Source organism: Sceloporus occidentalis, unplaced genomic scaffold (genome assembly GCF_023333645.1).
Source record: "Sceloporus occidentalis isolate IW3139 unplaced genomic scaffold, rSceOcc1.0.p SCAF_23, whole genome shotgun sequence".
NCBI lineage: Eukaryota > Metazoa > Chordata > Lepidosauria > Squamata > Phrynosomatidae > Sceloporus > Sceloporus occidentalis.
The window spans coordinates 6,219,187-6,241,266 of record NW_028317003.1 but is presented as its reverse complement, the minus strand read 5'-3'; the positions used below and the strand labels follow the sequence as shown (position 1 = coordinate 6,241,266).

Genomic DNA, 22,080 nt, shown 5'->3' with positions numbered 1-22,080 from the left:
GTAATAAGAAACATAATATCAAGTCAATTCATCTTCCAAGTATATGACCTGCTAACCAATTATTTTGGTTGTATAAGCATACTTTCCATATTTAGTTGAAAATTCTATTTTCTGCACTATTACTACGACAAAGGAGATTTTTGTATTTACTCAGGTTATGCCTTTTCATTCCTTGCTTCTAAACTTGGTCCACATTACAAGAAATGTTTGATTGTAGTATCTCATGTTTTATTTAAATTGCTTTTTTCAGCTTCAACAGTAGCACAACCACTCTCCTAACTTTATAAAGCCACACATACATTATGTGGAGATTTATGGGGCACGCGCAACTATCTAGTTGATTTAGCTGCAATGTTGTTGGAAATGTCAGGTACAAGATTGACAAGGTAAATTCTTTTGGAAAGTTTGGAGAAAAAAAAAAATAAAAAAACGTCCCCATCAGGTCTAACACTTTGGCCACCACAGACATAGTTATTCACCGATTCACATTCTTGATAGGTACAAAATCTTTGTCCTGCAGCAATGCACGGTATTTTACTAAGAATATTAGAACGATCAATTATTTTCATGTTGTCTACCACTTCTATGATGATTTTGAATTATGCCAGGGTAGGGGTCTGTGGAAGCCACTGTAGCCCATTTATGTGAGATGTCCGTTCTTTAGCAGATGGATTTGCTAAAGGGACGCTATATGTTTTCGTATATTTCTTACATACATTTTTAATATATTTCACTGTGTTCTGAATTCACGGGCACTTATTAGACAAGCCAGTTACTGACCTTTCACTAATTAGGAAGATGAACATTTGTCCAGTACCTTTTACACTATTATGGTAAGAATCTAAACCAAAAACATACTTAACCAAAAAAAGTGAACAGGGATGAAAAAGGATAGGGCATAGGAGCATTGTTGAGATGTGTAGAAGCTCACAGAACAAAAAAATTAGCAAGAGTGTCCTATATTTTATAGACACCTATGTAATCTTATTTACAGTTTAAAACATAAATTTATATTTTTAAGGAACCTTATGTCTAGAGGAGCAGCAATGCTGACTTCCTGTTCTCAGGATCTACTGATTATTCTTTCCTATAAAGTTAGTCCTCTCCTTTTGTTGTTGATTGGTTTATTTTTTACAGTTTACTTTTTGCTCGGATTCCCTAAACATACTAAGTGAATATTAAACCTGCAGCCCAACAAAATAAAAGAAACGATCCCCTGGTCTGAACTTTTGAATCCTAAGGAAGTTAAATATTCTCCTAATCAATGAAAACATCTGTACATCAATAAGTTGATTCTGTTCATCTTAGCACTGCTTTTCACTCAGTGATTTTTATTAGCTCTGGACCTTTACATGAACTGCTGAGAGAATCCAACGCTGCGAGGCAGAGATACAGATGAGCAAAATAAAATACGATAAACCAAAATGTAGATGTGATCTATGGGAAGAAGTCAATCCTGCAACAGGGAAGAAAGTCTTTTTAATTCAATTGTAGCTGCCAGGGTGCAATCTAGTATTGTGCTGCCAACTCCCTGGAGATAGGATATTGATCAAAGAGAAATACACAGCCTAAAGAAAATAATATTCAATGGACTGTAATTAATAAAGAAATTGACCAGAAAAAAAGAATGATATATGCTTGAATTATGCCTGATTCTATGTTTGTTTAGGGCAGCTGAAGATGCAGACATTTCCTTGTAAATGGGTCACGCACCTGTGATGAGCACAATTTCCTTATACAATAATTTGCTCTCTTGTCTGCAGAATTATTATCACAATCTATACTGATCTCATCTCAAAGCACACTGAAAGGGCAGTGCATGTTCAGTGAATATAATAAGACCAAAGTGAAATGTCAGGATACAGGGAACCACATTTTATCAACACAAGTAGATATTTTATTGTCAATAAACTTAGAATGACACTGGTCACTAGAGCTAAAAAGGTTATTGAGGATGTAGATGCGGAGTTACACCCTAAATGGAAAAAATATGAAGACCTCACACTCTGGATTATTTTAGTTCACTTAATGTGCAAGAACGTGCCAGTGACATCGAGAGAAACTACTTGCTGTTTGCTTTTCTCTTGAGGTCACTGGCACTATCTTGCACGTTTAAATAACTTTGTTAAAAATAATCCAGAATGTGAGGTCTTCATATATTTGTACCGTTGGTGGTGCTCGTGGGAGCATCGGGTACCTTCTGCACCTGGTTCTATGCAAAGGTCTTCAGGATTGAATTGATTACCTAAGTTAAAACAATATTTACAGAGCATTATTCATGTAGAAACCTTAATTATCACATACTGTACATATATTGCTGCTTCTTCTTGGATCCATTCACTGTTTATAGATAGATAGATAGATAGATAGATAGATAGATGAAATCTTATGACATTGAATTATTAGAATAAAAGAGACTGAGTACTATTGTTATGTTAACATTCTCTATAAAGTGTTCACCTCTCTGTTTAAAGGCTCTATAAAGGACTTGCCATTGTGACAATACTACATATCTATACAATTTGTACAGCTTGGTATAATGCATAAGAAGCCTATTGCCCCTCACCCTACCCAAGAAATTGCAGTCATTAGAATACAGTGGGAGCATGTGTCTTCCATCGTAACCACGTCCAGCACTTTGAAATCAGCGGTTCTGACAGATCTACACATTTATATGCCTAGCCTATAGCCATGATCTACCTATTGTCAGATATTACATTTTCAATAGGCATTGGTTTAAATGCCCTAAAGGTCAAGAATCGGTTATCAAATTGGGTGTGTCAGTTCAATACTCTGACGTACTTTGATATACTTATCATCAACAAGGTAGAACAAAATAGAGGAAAAAAAACCAAAATGATACAACATAATTGCGAAATAACTGTTAATTTAATTACATGTGAATTAACCACATTCTACAAAATTAAAATAACCAATAAATCACACCTTTCAGTATACAATTGACAATATCAACTTGACTGATCCAAAATATGTTACATAGGCTGAAATATTGCTTAAAAATGAAAACAGTAAATAATAAACCTATGTAGTTATAGCGCACAGAAAATGTGATTCCACCTATTTGGGAGAAGTAGTTAAACTGCACTTTTAAGTGTTTTGTTATTCAGATAATTAGTATCTTCTTATAATCACTGGGACCAATACTATAGCTAATTACTCACGTATAATACTTCAAAGTAATTTAATACATTCTTTGATGTTGAGGTTATACAGGGCATTCTATTGTCCCTTTTAAATACAACAAAGGAAGGAGGGAAGGGGTTACAATTCCCATGCTCCCCTTACTGATGCTTAAATGGCAAGTCCCATGGAAAAAATAATCAATTTGATATAATACCAGTGCTATATAGGCTAATATAGGCCAGAACTGACAAAAGCTTATTTTTTTCTGATTTTTTTTGCCTCCCTAGAGGCTGCCATTATTGTCGGTTATGTGATTTTGGGTAACATTCACTGCACAATCCCTACATTGAGCTGATTCTTTATGGCAATGTTATCAAGTCTATTCCTCCACAGACTCCTCATCAGTCAGAGTGTTTGGTTGGGTTATTAACAATGAGCCATGTATTGTATTCCCAGGGCAGGCTACTCAGAGTCCTCTTTCTCTAGGAGAGTGACTTAGAAAGGGGCAGAGCTAGCCCCAGATAGCTTAAATCGAAGGGAATTGGACAGGGAGTGCATGTCGAAACATCACTCCCGCAACCCAGAGACAGAGCAGGGTGACCCAGAAAAGCAACTCTTCAACTGGAGACTCAAAAACACAGGGGGTTCTCAGGTACAATGATAAAGAGTCAGAATGAATGCTCCAAAATAACAGTGATGCCAAGTAAGCACGACTGATTTACTTGAAACCTTGGAAACAGGGAAGGCAAGGTCAGGGGGTGCTGATGTTTTTGATGGACAGAGTAGACTGCTGCTGATGAACAGTTATTTATAGTAGTGCAGGTGGTGCTAGACATACATTAGCAGCAAATACAAGGGGACAATTTGTGAGTGCCCTAAGCAGTCACGTACGCCTCTGTCACTGTCTATCTGTCATGTCTCTATTGTAAATAATTTGACTTCAGTTTTCTCTTTGATTTACAGTTTATTCCCATGAACTGAAAGTATCACTGACAGCAAAAAATTTAATGCCAAAAAACTGCACAAATCTTGTATGATACTAGCAGTTAAAGGAGAACAAAAAATTATCATATGCTCATGCTGATTTTGTATTAACTTTAAAGGCTTTCTAACATTTCGTGAATAGAGTAATTAATTTGTAATCTTATCCCCCTCTCCCTTGTTTATGACCCAGGACATTCTGTTGTGTAAGGCTGTGCCTCCTCAGAAGCAAACCATTACTGAGCATGTATGGCACCAGATGGTATGGACCGTGGGATATGATGTTATGGCCGAGTGTTTTCAGTCCGGCAGCACTCCAGGAGCGTGATGAAGCATCTCATGAACCAGCCCAAGGCTGGCCAAAACTACAGGCCTACAGAACCCCACAGCTCTTACCCCACCGGGCCAAGGCAGCCATCTAGGGTGTTGAAAGAGTAATACATAGTTGCCAACAGCTATGGATTTGCTGGAACAATTGTGCCAACCAGGCTTGTATGCCAGCTCTCAGATTTCCAGTCAAAAGCCCAAGGCTTAGCATGCTCAATGCCCAAACTGGAAAACAAACAACCTGGAAAAAAAGTAAAAAAAAATTAATTTTAAGATCTGTTTTGTGGCAATTCTTGGTTTTTCTTTTCTTTTCTTTTTTATTTACTGGTTTCTATTTCTAAAGTTAGAGTTAAACGTTATTACAATTCATGGTTCCATTTCCACTCCTATTACTTATTCCACTGCAGGTAAAGTCAACAGCAGCTGAACAAGGGCCTTTCTTTATTGTCTTTGGATGAAATGCGACACGGACTCCACACGTCTTCGTCAAATCAGAAAGGATAATAATAAGGGTAGCTGAGAGTTTGATTTAAAAACCCTCGTATTTGATCTCCATGATGTTCAGGCCTAAATTACAGTCATAGATATCAAACTAATAAATGGATGCTTCACCAGCCCATCAATACAAAATGACACACATAATGCTTCAGGCAGTCCGTTGAGGGAATTAGAGGTCAAAATATTATCTCGGCTCTCATTTTAAATCTTAAGTTTAACTTCCTAGACGTCACTGATTTATTGTACCAATTTCACACAACTGCGTATAATCACAGAGCCAGCCCTGTCACTCGCAACACCCAGTGTTTTATATGTAATGTATTAAATACTGCTGTAGTCCATGCAGAAGCTATTTTCTTTAATAGCACAACACAATTATAAAGAATTAATAAAGTAAATTAGGGTCATGTATTAAAAAAAAATTCTGCAGGTGCAAAATTTAAAAAGTGTTTTAATCACTATAGCAACCAGTCCCATAACAAACTTTATTATCATACATGGAAATTTGTCAAAGTGGGCCGCCCGAAGTTCTTCCTCTTCTGAGGTAGTGGCCTCACAAGGGGCAGGGCTAGCCATGCATGTAGGTGGAGCTAGCTGCACATATGGGCAGAGCTAGCCCAAGGTAGCCTTAAACAGGTTGAGAGGAGGGAAATGGGTGGGCGTGGCCAAACCCTCCTCTGTGTGGAGAAAGAGGAAAGTGATCCAGAGACCAGGGAAAGCTTTCCTCCACCCTGAGACTCCAAGTCAAACACAGAGGGTCTATTCACTAAAGGGAGAGTTTGTGGCAGTGCCGTGACTTCACTATACATTATAAAATGCTGACATCAGTGAGCTTCTGCTGTGGGAAGAGCTTGGTTGGCTCTGTATAACGTCAGCGAAGGTTCTGGAAAGTCTCTTTACACACAGACCTTCTTACTGGAAAATCTTGCTAGTGATGGCCTAATGAATAGTGACTAATGAGAGTTGAAACAACAATTAACCCAATCTACAAGCAAACAGCCTGACTCCTTATCATACTGCATTGTGGTAAACAAAAGAATGTCTCAGTGTTAATCACACAGTCTATGGAGAAAAGTTTTTGTAAAAGTAAGATAATACAAATAGGACTTTATTAACATTGCCACAGTACACTGGTACCCTCCAGGTCTGCACACAAGGATGGACATATCCCTACTCCTCCCCCAGGGTATGAGAGATTCTGGTTGCAGATATACTGCCATTGAAGCTATAATAGGGTAAATATTTTTTTTATTTGCTCTAATGAACCAATTAAGCAAGTCTTACCTAATAGTTTTCATTGAGGTTCGCACAATGTTACTCTTAGGAGATTAAAATACCCCATCCCTAATTTTCCAGCCAGCCCTCCCTTCCTTTTTTGTGTCTTCTCCCTTGATTATTACAGAAAAATCTCCCACAGTATGGGTCCCAGCTGTCTCCACACCATGCAGTCGGCTCCTCTCTGTCAATCCTACAACATTTTAAGGACACAGCCGGTGCTTAATAATCAGAGAGAAGAGAAGTTGGCGTAATAGAGCAAAAAGTGTTAATTCCCACTTTAAAGCCTTCATATTTTTTATGTTCTCTGGTATTTGAATTATACAAATCGTTCATTGTTACAGTATAACTATAGTGTTCACAATGAAAAGAGGTCTGGACTTGTGTGCTAGTATGATAGGAGACCATTGGTTGGCGCCACTGTTGTTAACATAGGGAATAAGTCACTACTACAGTAGTCGCATCTTGTGCCTGGCTTGCCAACGGCCTCAGTTTTCTCAGTCTTGTCCTTGAAACTGTGCGCTTCAGTGTAATTCTAATAAACATTTGAAAATAAATGTTACTGCAATTTTTTTCAGTCCTAAACAACATGATGCTAATACATCCTAACTTGTAAATAACACTCAATGTATCAAGGGACCCCAGGGGGCTGTAAAGTCAGCAGTGAAGAGGCATAGACACAATATTTCGATATTTCTTTATAATGGGCAATTAGTATGTGTGCATGTGCCTTAGTGGAGAGTGGCAGCAAGGATAAGCCTGACTGATTTTTAAAAAGGATTTGTATTGCTACGTACTTTGACACAGCGGTTTTTTGGCTGCCAAATGAAGTCTGCTCTCATTCATATTACTGCATGACAAATTCTTCTCTGGCATGGCGTTAAGTAAATCAATACAAATGACTCCATTAACACCAGATTAAGAAGTTAATGGCACTGGCTATACGGTATGCCTAGCAGTACAAATAACTGCAGCTCTTGTGGGATAGAGCACTCTGTGTGATCTTAGTGCTGGCTATTAAACAGAAAAAAAACACAAAATCTGTGTATCTGTTTAATTAAAATACGCCTTACAAATTCACCTACCTCAAAATTACCAATATTTTTAAACAAGCGATACCATCTAATGGTGCTTTAATTCTCTTTGATATTTCATACAATGCCACTGGCCTAAATTTTAATTTATAATATATATATATATATTAATTGCTGGGGTAAACCTTTCTCTATCACTGTGCAACATGGTCATCAGCAAATAGGGTGGCCACTCAGCTGTGTAACACTGATAATGCAAAAACACATTTTCTGGGATGTTGCCAAGATGAGTCAGGGAGGCATAAACAAGCTATGATTAGCATTTTTGGCAGCATTCCCAGAAAATGTGGTTAGGGTTCAAGGTAGGTCTAATAAATGTAATAGGTGCTGCTTATTTAGCATTAGCAAATACTTTATTTTATTAAATTATACAAATCTCCACCATCCTCTCAGTAAAGTAAGTCTTCTTTACATTCAGTGGAACTTTACTACATTTAAGAAAAGTAAAAATCTCAGGGGAGCATAATAAATGTGCAAATTTCAATTTATGATTTCAGTGCCTGTAGTAATTTACCTCTACAAACAAGTAAGGCTTATATTTAGGGCAGCTTCTATTGCAGGCACTGAGTAAATCACACCCTCTTCCCTTTTCGTTTTTCTTTTCTCTGCAGCAGGACACTGTCTCACATACTGACCTCCCACCTCCCCTACGTGAGCAGGTGAGGGTGGAGATACAAGACAGGGGCACAGACAGGACTGAGCAACAGAGAGAGAGTAATTTTTTGGGCAACTCATTTTGTTTCCAAATAAAAACAACCCAAAATGGCTTGTCTGCTCCATATTTGCACCCAAACGGCTTGTCTGAGCCATCTTTGCTAGCAAAAATGATGAGCGTAATATATTGGTATGAGCACTTCAGTGAAAAAAGAGAGCACAGAGTAATAAAAAGAAACAAAACGCTTAAAATTAATGCATTGGTAAAATAATAAATGATAATTTCAGTAGTATTGTCCAGTGACAATATGGGGCAAATGCTGTTGTGCATACTGGTGGTGGTGGAGGGGTTATCCGGTTAGGGGGTTCAGACCATTTCTTTTGTAAGGGGCCCCAAAACTACTGATATATTAATGCATATTCGGATGGTGCACTGAGCACATATGTGCTGCCAACGTCAAAGGAGGGAAGCACGGGCTCTGCCTCAGTCTTCAGAAGTGTGAGTGTCAGTATGACAGGCGGTGAGACAGTGCTCCAGTCTTCCAGGTAAACCTTCACTACTTCTAATACATTGCATTATGGCTCCACCCTTTGTGGCTCCGCCCTCACAACTTTTTCTTTAGGAAAAGGTGGTAACCTTACTGGCAAACATTTCCTTTGGAGAAGTTATCCACAAATTTAGTGATTAATGATAATATAATCTTTAATGCACACAATAGCTTAGTGGTCCCTTAAAATTTACATTTGGTCCATATTGAAAATGCATGGGGTAAACGCTGATATTCTTCTTTATGGTGTCCATAAAGGAGATTACAGACTGATATCAGACTAGTGGTTCACGTACAGCCTAAAAGCCCACTCTTAGATCCCCCTAGACATTCCAGTTCAAAAGGTAGAATATTTGTAAAAACAAAGCAGTAATCTTAGAGTGTGTCTCAATAGAACTTCAAAAGTAGGGACAATGCAGAAGATGAAAGCCACAGAAGTACTGATCATCATCAACAATGTCTCTCCTAGGAAATGAGCATGTTTAATAAAAATACATTGTGGATGCTTTTTCATTTTTACAGTATATCTTGGTATGTGTTCGTATGTATAATGGCATAACCGCTTACCAATTTAGACATATAAGAAGGAATAGCTACACATAATAGACAGTCTATAACATACATTAATTGAGAATGTGAATAATTAAAAATCTACTCTAAAGTTCTTAGGGACCTTGTACATGATATATACCGGTAATTAAAGACATGATATTAAAGGGCTGATCAAATGAAGACATTTTTAAAAAGCTTTAGTTTCTGAACTATCAATTTATTGCATTTGGGGAAAGTCATCTTACGAAGAATGTTGTTTCTCTATGTTCTGATGCAGAGGTTTTTATTAGTGGTGCATAATAGTACGATACTGCACCTATAATGCCTATTTACACCTAAGCCTGCCTATGTCATATAATCCAAATAGCTAGAGATAATTTCTTTAATTTACGTTTGGCACGTCTTATAATCAAATGGGTTTTACGATAAGCAGCATCTTATATTTTAAAAAATGAATATCAAGTCAAGTAGGAAGACTTTCTCCATGTTCAACGACACGTCTGACAAAACAGTTCTCTAATGCAAAAATGACAGGTGTCGATTTCAAGGTCATTTTCACGTTACAAAACTAGGCTACTTTAAAAATAAAAAATGAATGTTGTAACTTTATCATCAATCCGACCAGATATATCTCCCGCAAGCTCCAAGTGTATCTAATACACATCACATGCTTTTATTAGTTTTTAATGAGGATTTTGACCTCGGCAAGATGGAAATTCTCAGTAGTCCTTAAATTTAAACAACACAAAAGGCCAATATATTAAATAAGGCTCTTTATTTTACACTAATATTCTTAGTATAAGGAAAACTCACTGGAGGCAATTGAAAGTAAAGAATTAAATGAAACAGAAAAGAGCTTGTCGGAGGTACTGAGTACATCAAGAATAAGCTTCTGAGTAGACTCAATCCTAAAATATACTAGATTGTACTATATACATAAACACATTAAGATGTATGCATCCAAGTTATAAAAATTATACATACTCCCAAACATAAAGTGCTTTATTTATTTTTCCATTTTGGAAGAATGCATTCTAACACATTCATAGGGTACTTTAATTTGCATTCTTCTAGAGTATGGGTGTCATCAGACTGTCCCTTCAATATGCTTCCTTTACTTTGTGGAAAAATAACTTATTTTCTTCCAACCCTACAACATAATACCCCCTCTACGCTCTATGGTATTTAAATAGGAGCTCTAAACGTACATGCCTTCAGAGAGTCTTGTTAGACCTTCTGGAAACAAGACCAGATTGGTTATGCCAGAGCTAAAGCCGCTTGATGATGGCTCAATATTCCGGAACACTGCGTTTTATATGATCTCATATAGTGCCCAATCTGCTGCTGTAGTGTGGAATGCTGTCCGCTAGTAGCACACCGGGCATTTCCACGGGTTGCCAGATGGCCTGCCAGTATCTGCCTGGAAATCTCCCTGGAGCTGGCTGGAGGTAAGTGTCTTGAACATGTCCAGTCTCGGCAGGAGATGCATTTGGCTCAACTCATCTCTGCATCGAAGAGGAGGTGGTAACTTGTGCAAAATGCATTGAGGGAATTGTAAAGTATGCATGCAGTACCCAGAGAACACTCAGATTTCATATGAATTAAAAAGTTTAAGGAGGCTTGAGTGTAACTTTAAACAGAGGAACACTTTCAGGCAATGTCTCTATTAACATACCATGATAGCATTACACCTTAGTCTAGTTTCCCACATATATGTATACCGTGTATATGTTTAGATAACAATTCAAGCTGAATGTGGCCATAATTAACCTCTAAACCACTAGGAAAGATGACAAAAGAGATGAATCATTACATGTGATAAGCAATTACCACTCAAAGATTATAATTTGATTTGCATTCTGTTATGCAGCATACAGATACTTCTTTTGAAATACTCTGACATATAAATATGAAACCGCTGAACTGTGACCTTCTCTCTTGGAAGATAATACATTTCCGCTGTCATTCTTCCACAGATATGAGTTATGGTGCTGATTTACATCAAGGCTACTTTACTTTGTGGAAACGCAAGACTAAGATTGTAACAGAGGCGAAACAAAAACAACTCAAGACATTTTGGTGCAGAAAAGGCAAATACATTCTAAAATGTCATGAGGCTTAAAAATTGTATTTAGATAAAATGCAGGCAATATTTATTTTTAGAACTAATTGTCTGTGTTGGTTTTAAGTTTATGCGAGTTTAGTTTGCAAGTCCTTTTAAAATATTTACATCTAACAATTTCAGTGCCAATCCTATTGTCCTGAACTGCGGAATATGATGGTGCTATATAACTATATAACTCAAACCATGTATGAATGGAATTTGCAGAAAAATACAGGTATTTTCTCTGTGTAGTAGAGCTCAGGAGCCAATGGGCAGCCTTGTCCTAAACCCCTTCCCCGAAAGACGTATTTTGTGCTTAAATGTAAATGTGAAACTTCTGTTATAGACATGCAACAAGAACTCTCAAAACTAGTAAAGTGCACAATAACTTAAAAACATACAGACACAGAAAAATAAAACAGGTCACAGGTGAGGCTAGACTGATAAATGTCAACTTGGGCATCAATAATGTGATCAGAGTTTAAACAAAAAATGTAGAATCAAAAGTCCCTCTGACTTTGGTACGTTTTATAAAAGCTATATGTTAGCTAATGGTTGCACTTGAAATGTCAATTATCAATGTTATTATAGGCACAGAGTATTGGGCTAAATTATTTTGGTCATAGAGGGTTTTGGTGTAAATCTTCTTTTAGAGGTATAGGATTCAAAGCTTTAAGCAATATTGTACTTTCGGTAACGTGTAAATAGGTGACTTTATGGACCATCTAACCATTGACACATCTGTTTACTGTAAATACTGCCTGCTAGCTGAATGCTATACAAACATCTACTCAAGGATCCAAGACCTCCATTGAACAATGACCTGCATTCTACTACTTTTACACTGATATCTCTGGCTCTTGCCCTGTATAGGTGATACAATTATCAAATGATCGTTGAGGAAAAAAATCACCCTATAGGGGGGCATGTGCTACTATTACTCAAAAATTAGTGTCTGACCTCTTTTACGTCATGTAGCTGTGGAGGACTCTGGTTCTTGGATCTTCTGGCAGCAGCAGGGGACTTGTGGTGTGTGACGGTGACAACACTGGGGCCAATGTGAGTCAGGTGCCTCTGGCTCCCTGGAGATGATGAATTAGATGTTCCATGAGGAAGCAGTGAAAAACTCCTTGACCTCTGAGACACTGAGCTCTACAGGAAAAATAGAGCAAGTATGAATATATATTTTGGAGACTTCAGAGTTATGATCCGTATAGGACAAAATAGTTCTAGAGTGATCAAGTGTGGCATAGCAGAAATTTCACTGGCCTATGCAGCAAAGTTGCATGTTCTATTAACAAACATCCTTCACTGACCTGCGTTCTAGTGATACCCAAGTAACACTTCAATGAGAAACTCTGCTTGATACCTTACTTGATGACTGACCATTGACATCTCTCAGTCAACAGTAGAGGGTGTTTGTGCATTCTCTCTGTATTCAAACCAGATGCAACATGTCCTTGCCACTGTCTGCTACCATAGCAAGGCTGGGAATTAAAGCCAGCATTGGAAATAATTCAATACGTTCAATTATACCATATTTCATGGTGCCATTTTTGGACAAACTGCACACGTTGGGATCCGCCCCCAATATTTTTTGTTCAGAATAGGGACAAGCCAAGCATTTTAAAAGTATATTTGAAAAACACATTAGTCATAAAAAAGATACATAATGAAATACCTAGTTTCTAATATCACTGTGGCCCATGACATCATATAATGGGTTGGGACCAACTGAGGCAGCTACCAACGAGGGGAGTAAAAATATTTACTGAATGTAATTCATTCAAATTCCCCACCACAATCATTATCCCCCAACCACCATATTCATACCCCCATCATCATATTCGTTCCCTACCATCATTTCCATCCCCTACCATTATTACCCCAGATTGCACCACAATCATCCCCTCCATCTTCATGCTCCCTAACATAACTTATCATCATCTCTATACTCATCCATTATCATCTCTAAACTCCTCCCTTAGCACCCCCCATATTCACACAATATTAAAAAATTATTTTCCTCAAACAAGTCAATAACATACTTCTTTTTTCACCTTACATCCTCGCCCTCTGGAAGTCAGCATGATTTGTGCATCAGCACTGCGTCAGATACAACTCTATATTTGTGTATAAGTTTGAAAAGGAGATCTGTGTATCAACCTGCAAAGATCTCTTTTGCACTTGCAGTTTCATTGGAGGCTGCACAATTAGATCTGCCCCAGGCCTGTAAAAACTCTGGGATGTATTTACTTAAGCTGGAGGAAATGATTTCAGGAGAGTTTTTGGTTTAACACCCTAAATTCCGTTTGCATTAAACAGCTTCATTAATGACAAATTTCTCTGCAGGAAGGGCCAGGCTGCATCATGCATTGCTCTTTGGGGTTGAGCCTTCATAATGAACGAATATCATAGGATATATCGTAATCCAGTACAATCTCTCAAACAAAACCTCACTAAACAAAAACCAAGGTCAACCTGAGAAAAGACCAAATGTAATTTATCACCCCCAGGGGTTCTAAACTAACAATTCAGTTATGGATTCAGTTTGGCCTAGTCTAGCTTGCCCAGCTTCCACTGCTCTGTCCTGCTCTCCATCAAGCAGAATCCCATTCATCCCACCACATCTTGGGATTTAAAGTATAGCTCTAATTAATTAGTTACAGGTGAAGGGACAAACAATCTGTCACATATCTATCCCCCAGTCCTATCGGAGGACCTTTGTCCATAAGCAGTGAATTCTGGAGAGACCATCAATATTTTGCTTACCTTTACCAGCTCTGTCCTCAATATAAAAGTTAAGGAGTTATAGGCTAAGAAACCATCTGGTGACCATGGTGTTTTTCTCTTTGTTTTGCCTCATTCAGGTCAAGAACACGTGATCAGTAATCAACTTAAACTTTCTGCCTAACAGTTAATATTATAAAGCTTCTAGTGCCCATTTTATTGTTACACAATTTCTCAACCAATGAATATCTCTGTTCATGCAGAGTTAGCTATCTGCTTCTCCCTGCTTCTCCCCAATGCACTTGAGAAAGTACCACTGCCAAGTAGGGTGACCACATTTTATTTCTGCTAGGGATGCACTGATATATCGGTGGCCGAAAAATATATCGACTGAAAAGGGCCTTATTGGCAAAATCCCCAGCCCAGGGGCTGGGCTGCTTACCTGCACGTTGCTCTGTGCAAGCAGCATCTCGGCCAGGAAATGCAGGAACCTAGCAGAGTCACGTGAATTCTGCTCCATTCCTGGGGGCTTGGCCAAAGAAGTTGTTTGAGAGGAAGCAGCAGGGCCCCTGCAGTAGTCTGTGAGTAAGAGCTCTGCAGGTAAAGGGGTGGCGGAGGTTCTATGAGCAAGTATGTGTGATTAAGGGAATGAATGAGTATCTGTAAATTAATCAGTATATGAATGTGTGTGTGGGTGGTGGTGGCAAGGCATAGGGAGCCTGTAATCACACTATCATGCCCAGTTTCTAGCATGTGCTGGCTGCCTGGGTATGATAGGAGAGTGATTCATGTTAGACATTATAATATTGTTATTATTTTTTTTTGGCATGTTAACCATTTTTATTAAAAGTAAGTAACACACCAAATTCGACAAAGATGCAATAACAACAGCAATCACACTTCTATCATGCAAAGTCAGTTAGTACATGCTGGAATCTAGGTATGCCTGGGCATGATAGGAGTGTGATTGCAGTTGTTATTGCATCTTTGTCGAATTTGGTGTGTTACGTACTTTTAATAAAAATGGTTAACATGCCAAAAAAAAATAATAACAATATTATTTTCCTATCATGCCCAGGTTCTAGCATGTACTGGTTGCCTGGGCATGATAGCAGTGTGATTGCTGTTAACAATAATATATATATTAATATATTGAATATTATTGATTTTTTTGTCCCATTTTGGTGTGTTACCTACTTTTAATAAAAATGTGGATCATTTTCGGTTTTAGTTCATTTTCGCCCAAGTGAATCCTGAATTTTTGGTTTCGGTCCAGAATTTTCATTTCGGTGCATCCCTAATTTCTGCCATTCAGGGACACACTATGAAGCGGATGAGATCACACACACAGACGTATATTATATTCTCTGAATTTGCTCATGTCTGGTAATTGAGGGGTTTCCAAGGCTTCCTAAAAAATAATATAGTATATGTGAATCAGTGTGTATGTTACATATATATATATACACTGATTCACATAGACATGAAATACATCTCTCTCTCTCTCTCTCTCTATATATATATATATATATATATATAGTGTATCCGTATATATATATCAAAAGCTTTTAGTCACGTGTAAGCTTGCGAGCAGGGCTCTCTCCACCAAATGTATCGGTTTGTCTTAGTCTGTCAATTCTTGTCTTGTCATATCCCTTGAATTTATGTATTGTATTAAGAGCTGCGTAAACTGTTGGCGCTATATAAATAAAGGATAATAATAATAATAATAATAACTTGTCTCTTGTTTTCCTTGAAAACAGATAACTATGCTAATATAATTGGGAAAAGAAAAAATGTCGGTGCGCTAAGCTAGTCTCAGGCTCAAATAATACAAATGTATAATATGAGGCCTACCAAACAGTGTGAGCATGCTGCAAATACAGTGTGTTGGCTGTACAATGTATACAAAAAACAAAATACTGTCTGCGCTTCTCACCCTAATAAAGTTGGCAACAAATATATAAACATAATATAAATGAGAGGTTTTGGTTATATGAATTGGCCAAAGCATAATTATGCTCACCCGCCACGTCAAGGCACACTCTCAATAGGGTGAGAACCTACTCTCACCTCCTACATAGTGGGCACACAAAGCAGTTTATACTGCTACCAAAACCAAATTAATGTGTTGGGGGAGGTGCAATTAAACCTCCTCCCATTTAACCCCTGGACAGCATTTTTGTATGCTAATATAATTGCAAAAGGGTTTCCCATGATCAGTTAGTCTTTTAAAATGATAAACTTGGATTGGCAAACACAACATGCCATTGGAACACAGTAGCGATTGTTGCTGCCTCTGCAAAGGACCTCTGCACACCTATGAAGATATTCAATTAAAAAACATCCATTTCATTTACAATATCAACAATGTCTTTCATTGTTTTTCTGATCCATTTCATGTTGTTTTAATGGTCAAAAACATGGACAAGTGACCCAAATCTTTTAAATGGTGCACTTAGCAGTAATAAATGATGTGCGACTTCCTATAACCACACAAATGTGAAAAAAACAGAAAAGAGAAATAAGTTTAATGAATGTAAATGTTATCTAAAAAGAGATACCTTAACTTTACATATTTCTTGAAAAATATATCTTGTGCATAAACATTCAGCAATACAGAAATTTAAAAAAAATAAAATAAAAATGCAATAGTGTAATATCACTATTTTTGGTGCTTTTCTATGCACTTACATATTCCTTAGAGGTTATGGTCATGTCATCAGTGTGGATAGTTGGATGTCAGCAATAAGGATTCTAAAGAGAATGCCCCAGCTTCAGCTTTAGCAAATCTGTATTTCTTCTTGTTTTCTGTTGGATTTAACCGGATTATCACGTTTCTAAAATATTTTTTTTAATAAGAATAACACCTTACATACAAGGTAGATTGTACCTCGACGTAAAAATAAAGATCTTCATAAATCCAAAGGAAATTCATAAAAATAAATTAATTAAATATTGCACAGCTACACGTTTTGGCTTTAGGGCTCCAACTAGGCAACATATTGTATCACCTGCATAATATTGTGCAGGTCCCCTTTTTGCGGCCCTGACCCGTCGAGGGATGGACTCCACTAAACCTCTGAAATTGTGCTGTGGTATCTGACACCAAGATGTTAGCAGCAGATGCTTTCAGTCCTGTAAGTTGCAAGGTGGGGTCTCCATGGATGCATCCTGGTGCCATGTGTTCTCCAGGTAAGCAACCCACTTGCACCCGGCCATCCACGTAATGTAAAAGAAAATGTGATTCATCAGACCAGGCCATCTTCTTTCATTGCTCCATGGTTCAGTTCTTATGCTCATGTGCCCATTGTAGGCACTTTTTGCAAAGGACAGAGGTCAGCATGTGGCTACACTGCCCCATACGCAACAAACTGCAATGCACTCTGTGTTCTGACACCGTTCTATCAGAACCAGCATTAACTTTTTCAGCAATTTGAGCTACAGTGGCTCGTCTGTTGGATTGGACCACATGGGCCACCCTTCATGTCCCCTCATGCATCAATGCGAATTCGCCGCCCATGACCCTGTCACCGGTTCACTGCTTTTCCTTACTTGACCCACTTTTGATCGGCAGACCGGGAACAAGATTATTAGTGTTATTCACTTCACCTGTCAACATTCATAATGTTTTGGATGATCAGTATATAGTCGTGTGAAAAAAGAAAGTACACCCTCTTTGAATTTTATGATTTTACATATCAGGACATAATCACAATCATTGTTCCTTAGCAGGTCTAAATACAATCTCAGATGAGCAACAACACATGACATATTACAACTTGTCATAATTTATTCAACAAAAATAAAGACAAAATGGAGAAGCCATGTGCAAGAACCCTATGGGGAAAAAAAAGTGTGTACACCTTAATGCTTCCATAGGAGATACAGCCGCTGGAGCGGTGAGAGGTAAGTGGGGGTATCTATATGTGCAATTGCTTTTGTATATAACTATGTATGTGATAATGGATGAGTAATTGTGTGTGTGACCATGAATGTGCATTTGTGTGTGTGTGTATGAGAGCATGGATGTGTAGTTGTGTGTGTGTGTGTGTCAGCATGGATTTGTAATTGTGTGTGTGAACATGGATGTGTTATGGTGTGTGGTCATGTATGTGTAGTTGTGTGTGTGAGAATGGAGGTGTAATTGTGTGTGTGTGAGCATGGATGTGTCATTGTGTATGTGTGTGATCATGGATGTGTACTTGTGTGTGTTTTAGCATGGATGTGTCATTGTGTGTGTGAACATGGATGTGTAATTTGTGTGTGTGTACATGAATGTGTAATTGTGTGTGTGTGTTTAATTGTGTGTGTGCATGGATGTGTAATTGTGTGTGTCAGCATGGATGTGTAATGATGCTTAATCACTTCAGTTAATAAACATTTACGTTTAAGGAAGTACAAGAATATGTATGCTATATAATGTTTTTGTTTTAGTTCTCCAAATATGAGTGATTAACCTATTAAACTAAAATCAGTTCTGATATAGCTGTTTTACTAATCTGATAAATTATTCTCAATAGGAAATCTACATCTGATTGTAAATACTAAAGATTATAACTATAAGTCTTTACATTTAAAAAGCCTGATTTAAATTGAGTCTTACTGACTAGTGGTTTTAATCATAATTTAAATAGTTATTTAAATCAACTTGATTTAAATCAAATCCACCCTGTCACTGCACCTCCAATATTTTGTTATTTTCTTATTTAATACATCCTGATGTTTTCTTTAGCTAAGCCATTACGTTCAGAAACATTGTACTTGGATAGCATTCACACATAAAATATCTAACACGCGTTTAGCAGCCTGTTTTGACCTTTTCCATGTTTAACTACCCAAAGCTAATTTTGTCTGAATTTTAAATGACCAATTACTCATCTCTCATCCGTGCCATTTTATCTCAGCAGGTCAGATCTCTGGTGAATGAAAACACAGGCCAACTCATGCAGAACTCAACACAGCATCAACACTTAATACGATACCACTGACTAATATGCAGACTTCTGCCTTTCATACAATACAGATTTGTCTACCACTTAACCTGCTAATTTGTGTGTGAAAATTGAAAGTGTGAAAATATTAGTTATTACTCCGTGTTAAATGGTGTTTTAGATTATATAAACCGTATTTTTTTTTTTTTTTATATTTTTATTTTCCTATTTTACTTTACTTTGTTATAATTTTATACTAGCTGGCATATTATTTTACTTTTTGGTTATCTAGTTGCGTTTATCTATCTATCTATCTATCTATCTATCTATCTATCCATCCATCTATTTTACCTAGTTCCTTAATCTAATACACTAATCTCATTGCCCTGATCCCCCCCCACTTCTTACTCAAACTGTTTTTTTATTCATATTCCATATTAATCATGTTACTGTGAGTTATATTCCATGGGAAAACATATATGCTTAGTTTGTATCCAGGGCACAAAATAAATTGCAGTGTTTTCACACAATTTGGTTCCAACTGGACAATTTCACGTAATCAGCATGTTAGTCGTAAATGAGGCATATCAACATTTGGTATTCTTTCTCTCACAATCCCCAAGGGTGCACTCGCTCATCCTTTACCATTTCCCCTGCATCATTATTTGTTTAAAAAATTGATGATTCAAATTGAAAGCAAACTGAAAGCTGCCTGCTGGCTTTAATCTGTATGTAGCAGAATGTGAAAGGTAAATTTGTCATACTGCTCACGGAAGCTAGAATAGAGGCATCCATCAATCGACCAGCACAGACAGTATCATAGCACTAACAATATTACTCTGTCACTCCTATCTTAGAGGCTACTACTTTAAGTAACTTATTTTGTCATGGTTTTTAGAGCAACAAAGATATACCTAATTTATTATTTACTATTATCCTTATAGTCAGGGCCGGCCTTAGGGGTGTGCGACCTGTGCGACCGCACAGGGCGCCATGGTAGCAGGGGCGCCTGCCTAGGACTTAACTTAAAACATCGTTTTGTTTTTTTTTAAACTTTATTTAACATCATTCATGTTAAATAAAGTTTAAAAAAAACGATGCTTTAATCTAAGTCCCGGGCAGGGGCGCCGAACGGTTGCTCGTGAAGTTCTCAGCAACCGCTCGGCGCCCCTTACTCTCCGTGACTCCGTCGCGGTGCCGGCATCTCATGTTGAGCGCTGGACTATTCCGGCGCTCAACATGAAATGCCGGCACCGTGGCAGAGCGAGAAGACGGATGCCTCCCGCTCTCACCGCAGGACTCCGGCAACAAGGTAAGTGGGGGGGGTGTAGTTTGAGGGGCAGGTGTAGTTTGAAGGGGCAGAGGGGGGGTGTAGTTTGAAAGGGCAGGGGGGTAGTTTGAAGGGGCAGGGGGGGTAGTTTGAATGGGCAGGGGGGTAGTTTGAAGGGGCAGGGGGGGTAGTTTGAAGGGGCAGAGAGGAGGGGCAGTTTGAAGGGGCAGAGAGGGGGGGTAGTTTGAAGGGGCAGAGAGGGGGGTAGTGAGGGGGGGCACCAGAGGAGTAGTCCGCACAGGGCGCCACAATGCCTAAGGCCGGCTCTGCTTATAGTAGGATCAAAGTAGGAGCTTTCTGAATGTGCAGGAAAATTGAATTTGGTAGCAGTTTTTGTGTAATTCCATTTGGTTAAACGTCATTACATAATCCTATTATGAAATGTCTACGCTAGGAGGAGACACAGCTGACACAAGTTGTGATCAGGGCCATCAGGATACTATTACAGATGTACAAAGAGTACAAATGGGGTAAGCTCTATGCTTACCAGTTGTGTACCCCTGCATACCCTCTTAGTATTCCAAAACTAAAATTAAAGCTAATTTAACCTTAAATCATACCATTCTTCTTCTCTACCCTGTGTGCATACAGAAACCCCATATACATGCACACCATGCCGAGAGACATAAGGGAGCTTTAAAAAAAAAAATGAGTACAGTGACTGTATTCCCTTACAGTTTTAAACCTCAGGGTTAATATTTAATATAATATATAAATATACTTTATCATCTTATCACACACCCTGGTATAAAGTGGGGCAGGGGACTGATTATTTATTTATTTTTAATTAATATACAAATATATTTAAACCCTTAAGGACAACGGGCGGTCCCTAAACCCATTGAAAACAATGCATTTCGAGCCCGTACATATACGGGATTTGTCATTAAGGGGTTAATCTTAAACTTCCGTGGACATGCATGCCCTCACCTACAACTTAAATATATTTAGGGGCATTCACTCGCAAACAATTCTGGTCATACAACTGACAAGTTTTTTTTTGTTTGTTTTATTAAACATACCCAAAACAGAGACCTTCAGCCAAATAAGTTTTAAGTGAGAAGAACATAGTCTATTATTTTGGCCAAAGGACTTAAGCTCCTTATTAGGGGTTAAATGGGTAAGTCAAAAAAAACGAACCCTCTCTCTTCATTTAGTAGTAGTTATTGCAGAGCATGATGGATGCTCCCTAGAAAGCTGCCTAAGGCCACAGGTGTCTACTACCTGTAGAGGTCCAGAGACCTTCCCTTAATTGACTCACTGAAAGAAACAGATGGTAAATGTCTATGTCTTCAACAGAGCACAAGAGGTTGTGTTTTTAGAGGTCTACGAAAGGTACACAGAACTGTTCTCCCTCCTGTTGCTAAAAATGTCTTCCATTCGTCAGCTAAGGTCCAGATTTTATGTTTTTAGCTTGAAACTCCCAAAATTGATAATTGAAATGTAAAGCAGATTAGTTGTGTTATTTTGGTTTTGTTTTTACCTTAGACTCTGTGTGATACTTGGCACATGCTTGTAAGTTATTCAGCCAGAAATGTCTCTCATTGGAATCAGAAGCTAAAAAAAATGGAAACAAAGTGACTGTGGAGAAATATTAGACCAAAATGAGCTTATTCTTCTATAACATCATCATCATTATTATCGTTATAAGATATCATCATAGAAAATACATATATATAAAATTGCAGAATATGGAATAGGAGTTAGACTATAGGGGTGCTGACAAATCTATATATATTTCATGATTTATTAAACAATAACTTCTTCATTGTTTCTTTTCAAATTGTATTTAGATTTTTACTACATACTTGAAAACATAGGAGTTTTCAAAAGAAAAGATAAAAGCTGTGAAGGTGACCGTTCTTTAAGCGCACAAATAATACTTTGCCATTCATTATGGTGTTCCTTA

The 22,080-nt window shown here is 37.8% G+C and overlaps 1 protein-coding gene across 1 annotated transcript in view; it reads right to left on the bottom strand.

Annotated features, from left to right (window-relative positions):
* The window catches only part of LOC149300749 (oxysterol-binding protein-related protein 10-like), a 132,940-nt gene that overhangs the window by 56,303 nt on the left and 54,557 nt on the right, over nucleotides 1-22,080 (bottom strand). The window contains 2 exon segments of the mRNA XM_089484789.1: nucleotides 12,138-12,329; nucleotides 21,655-21,728. Coding sequence (XP_089340915.1) covers nucleotides 12,138-12,329; nucleotides 21,655-21,728 — 266 coding nt within the window.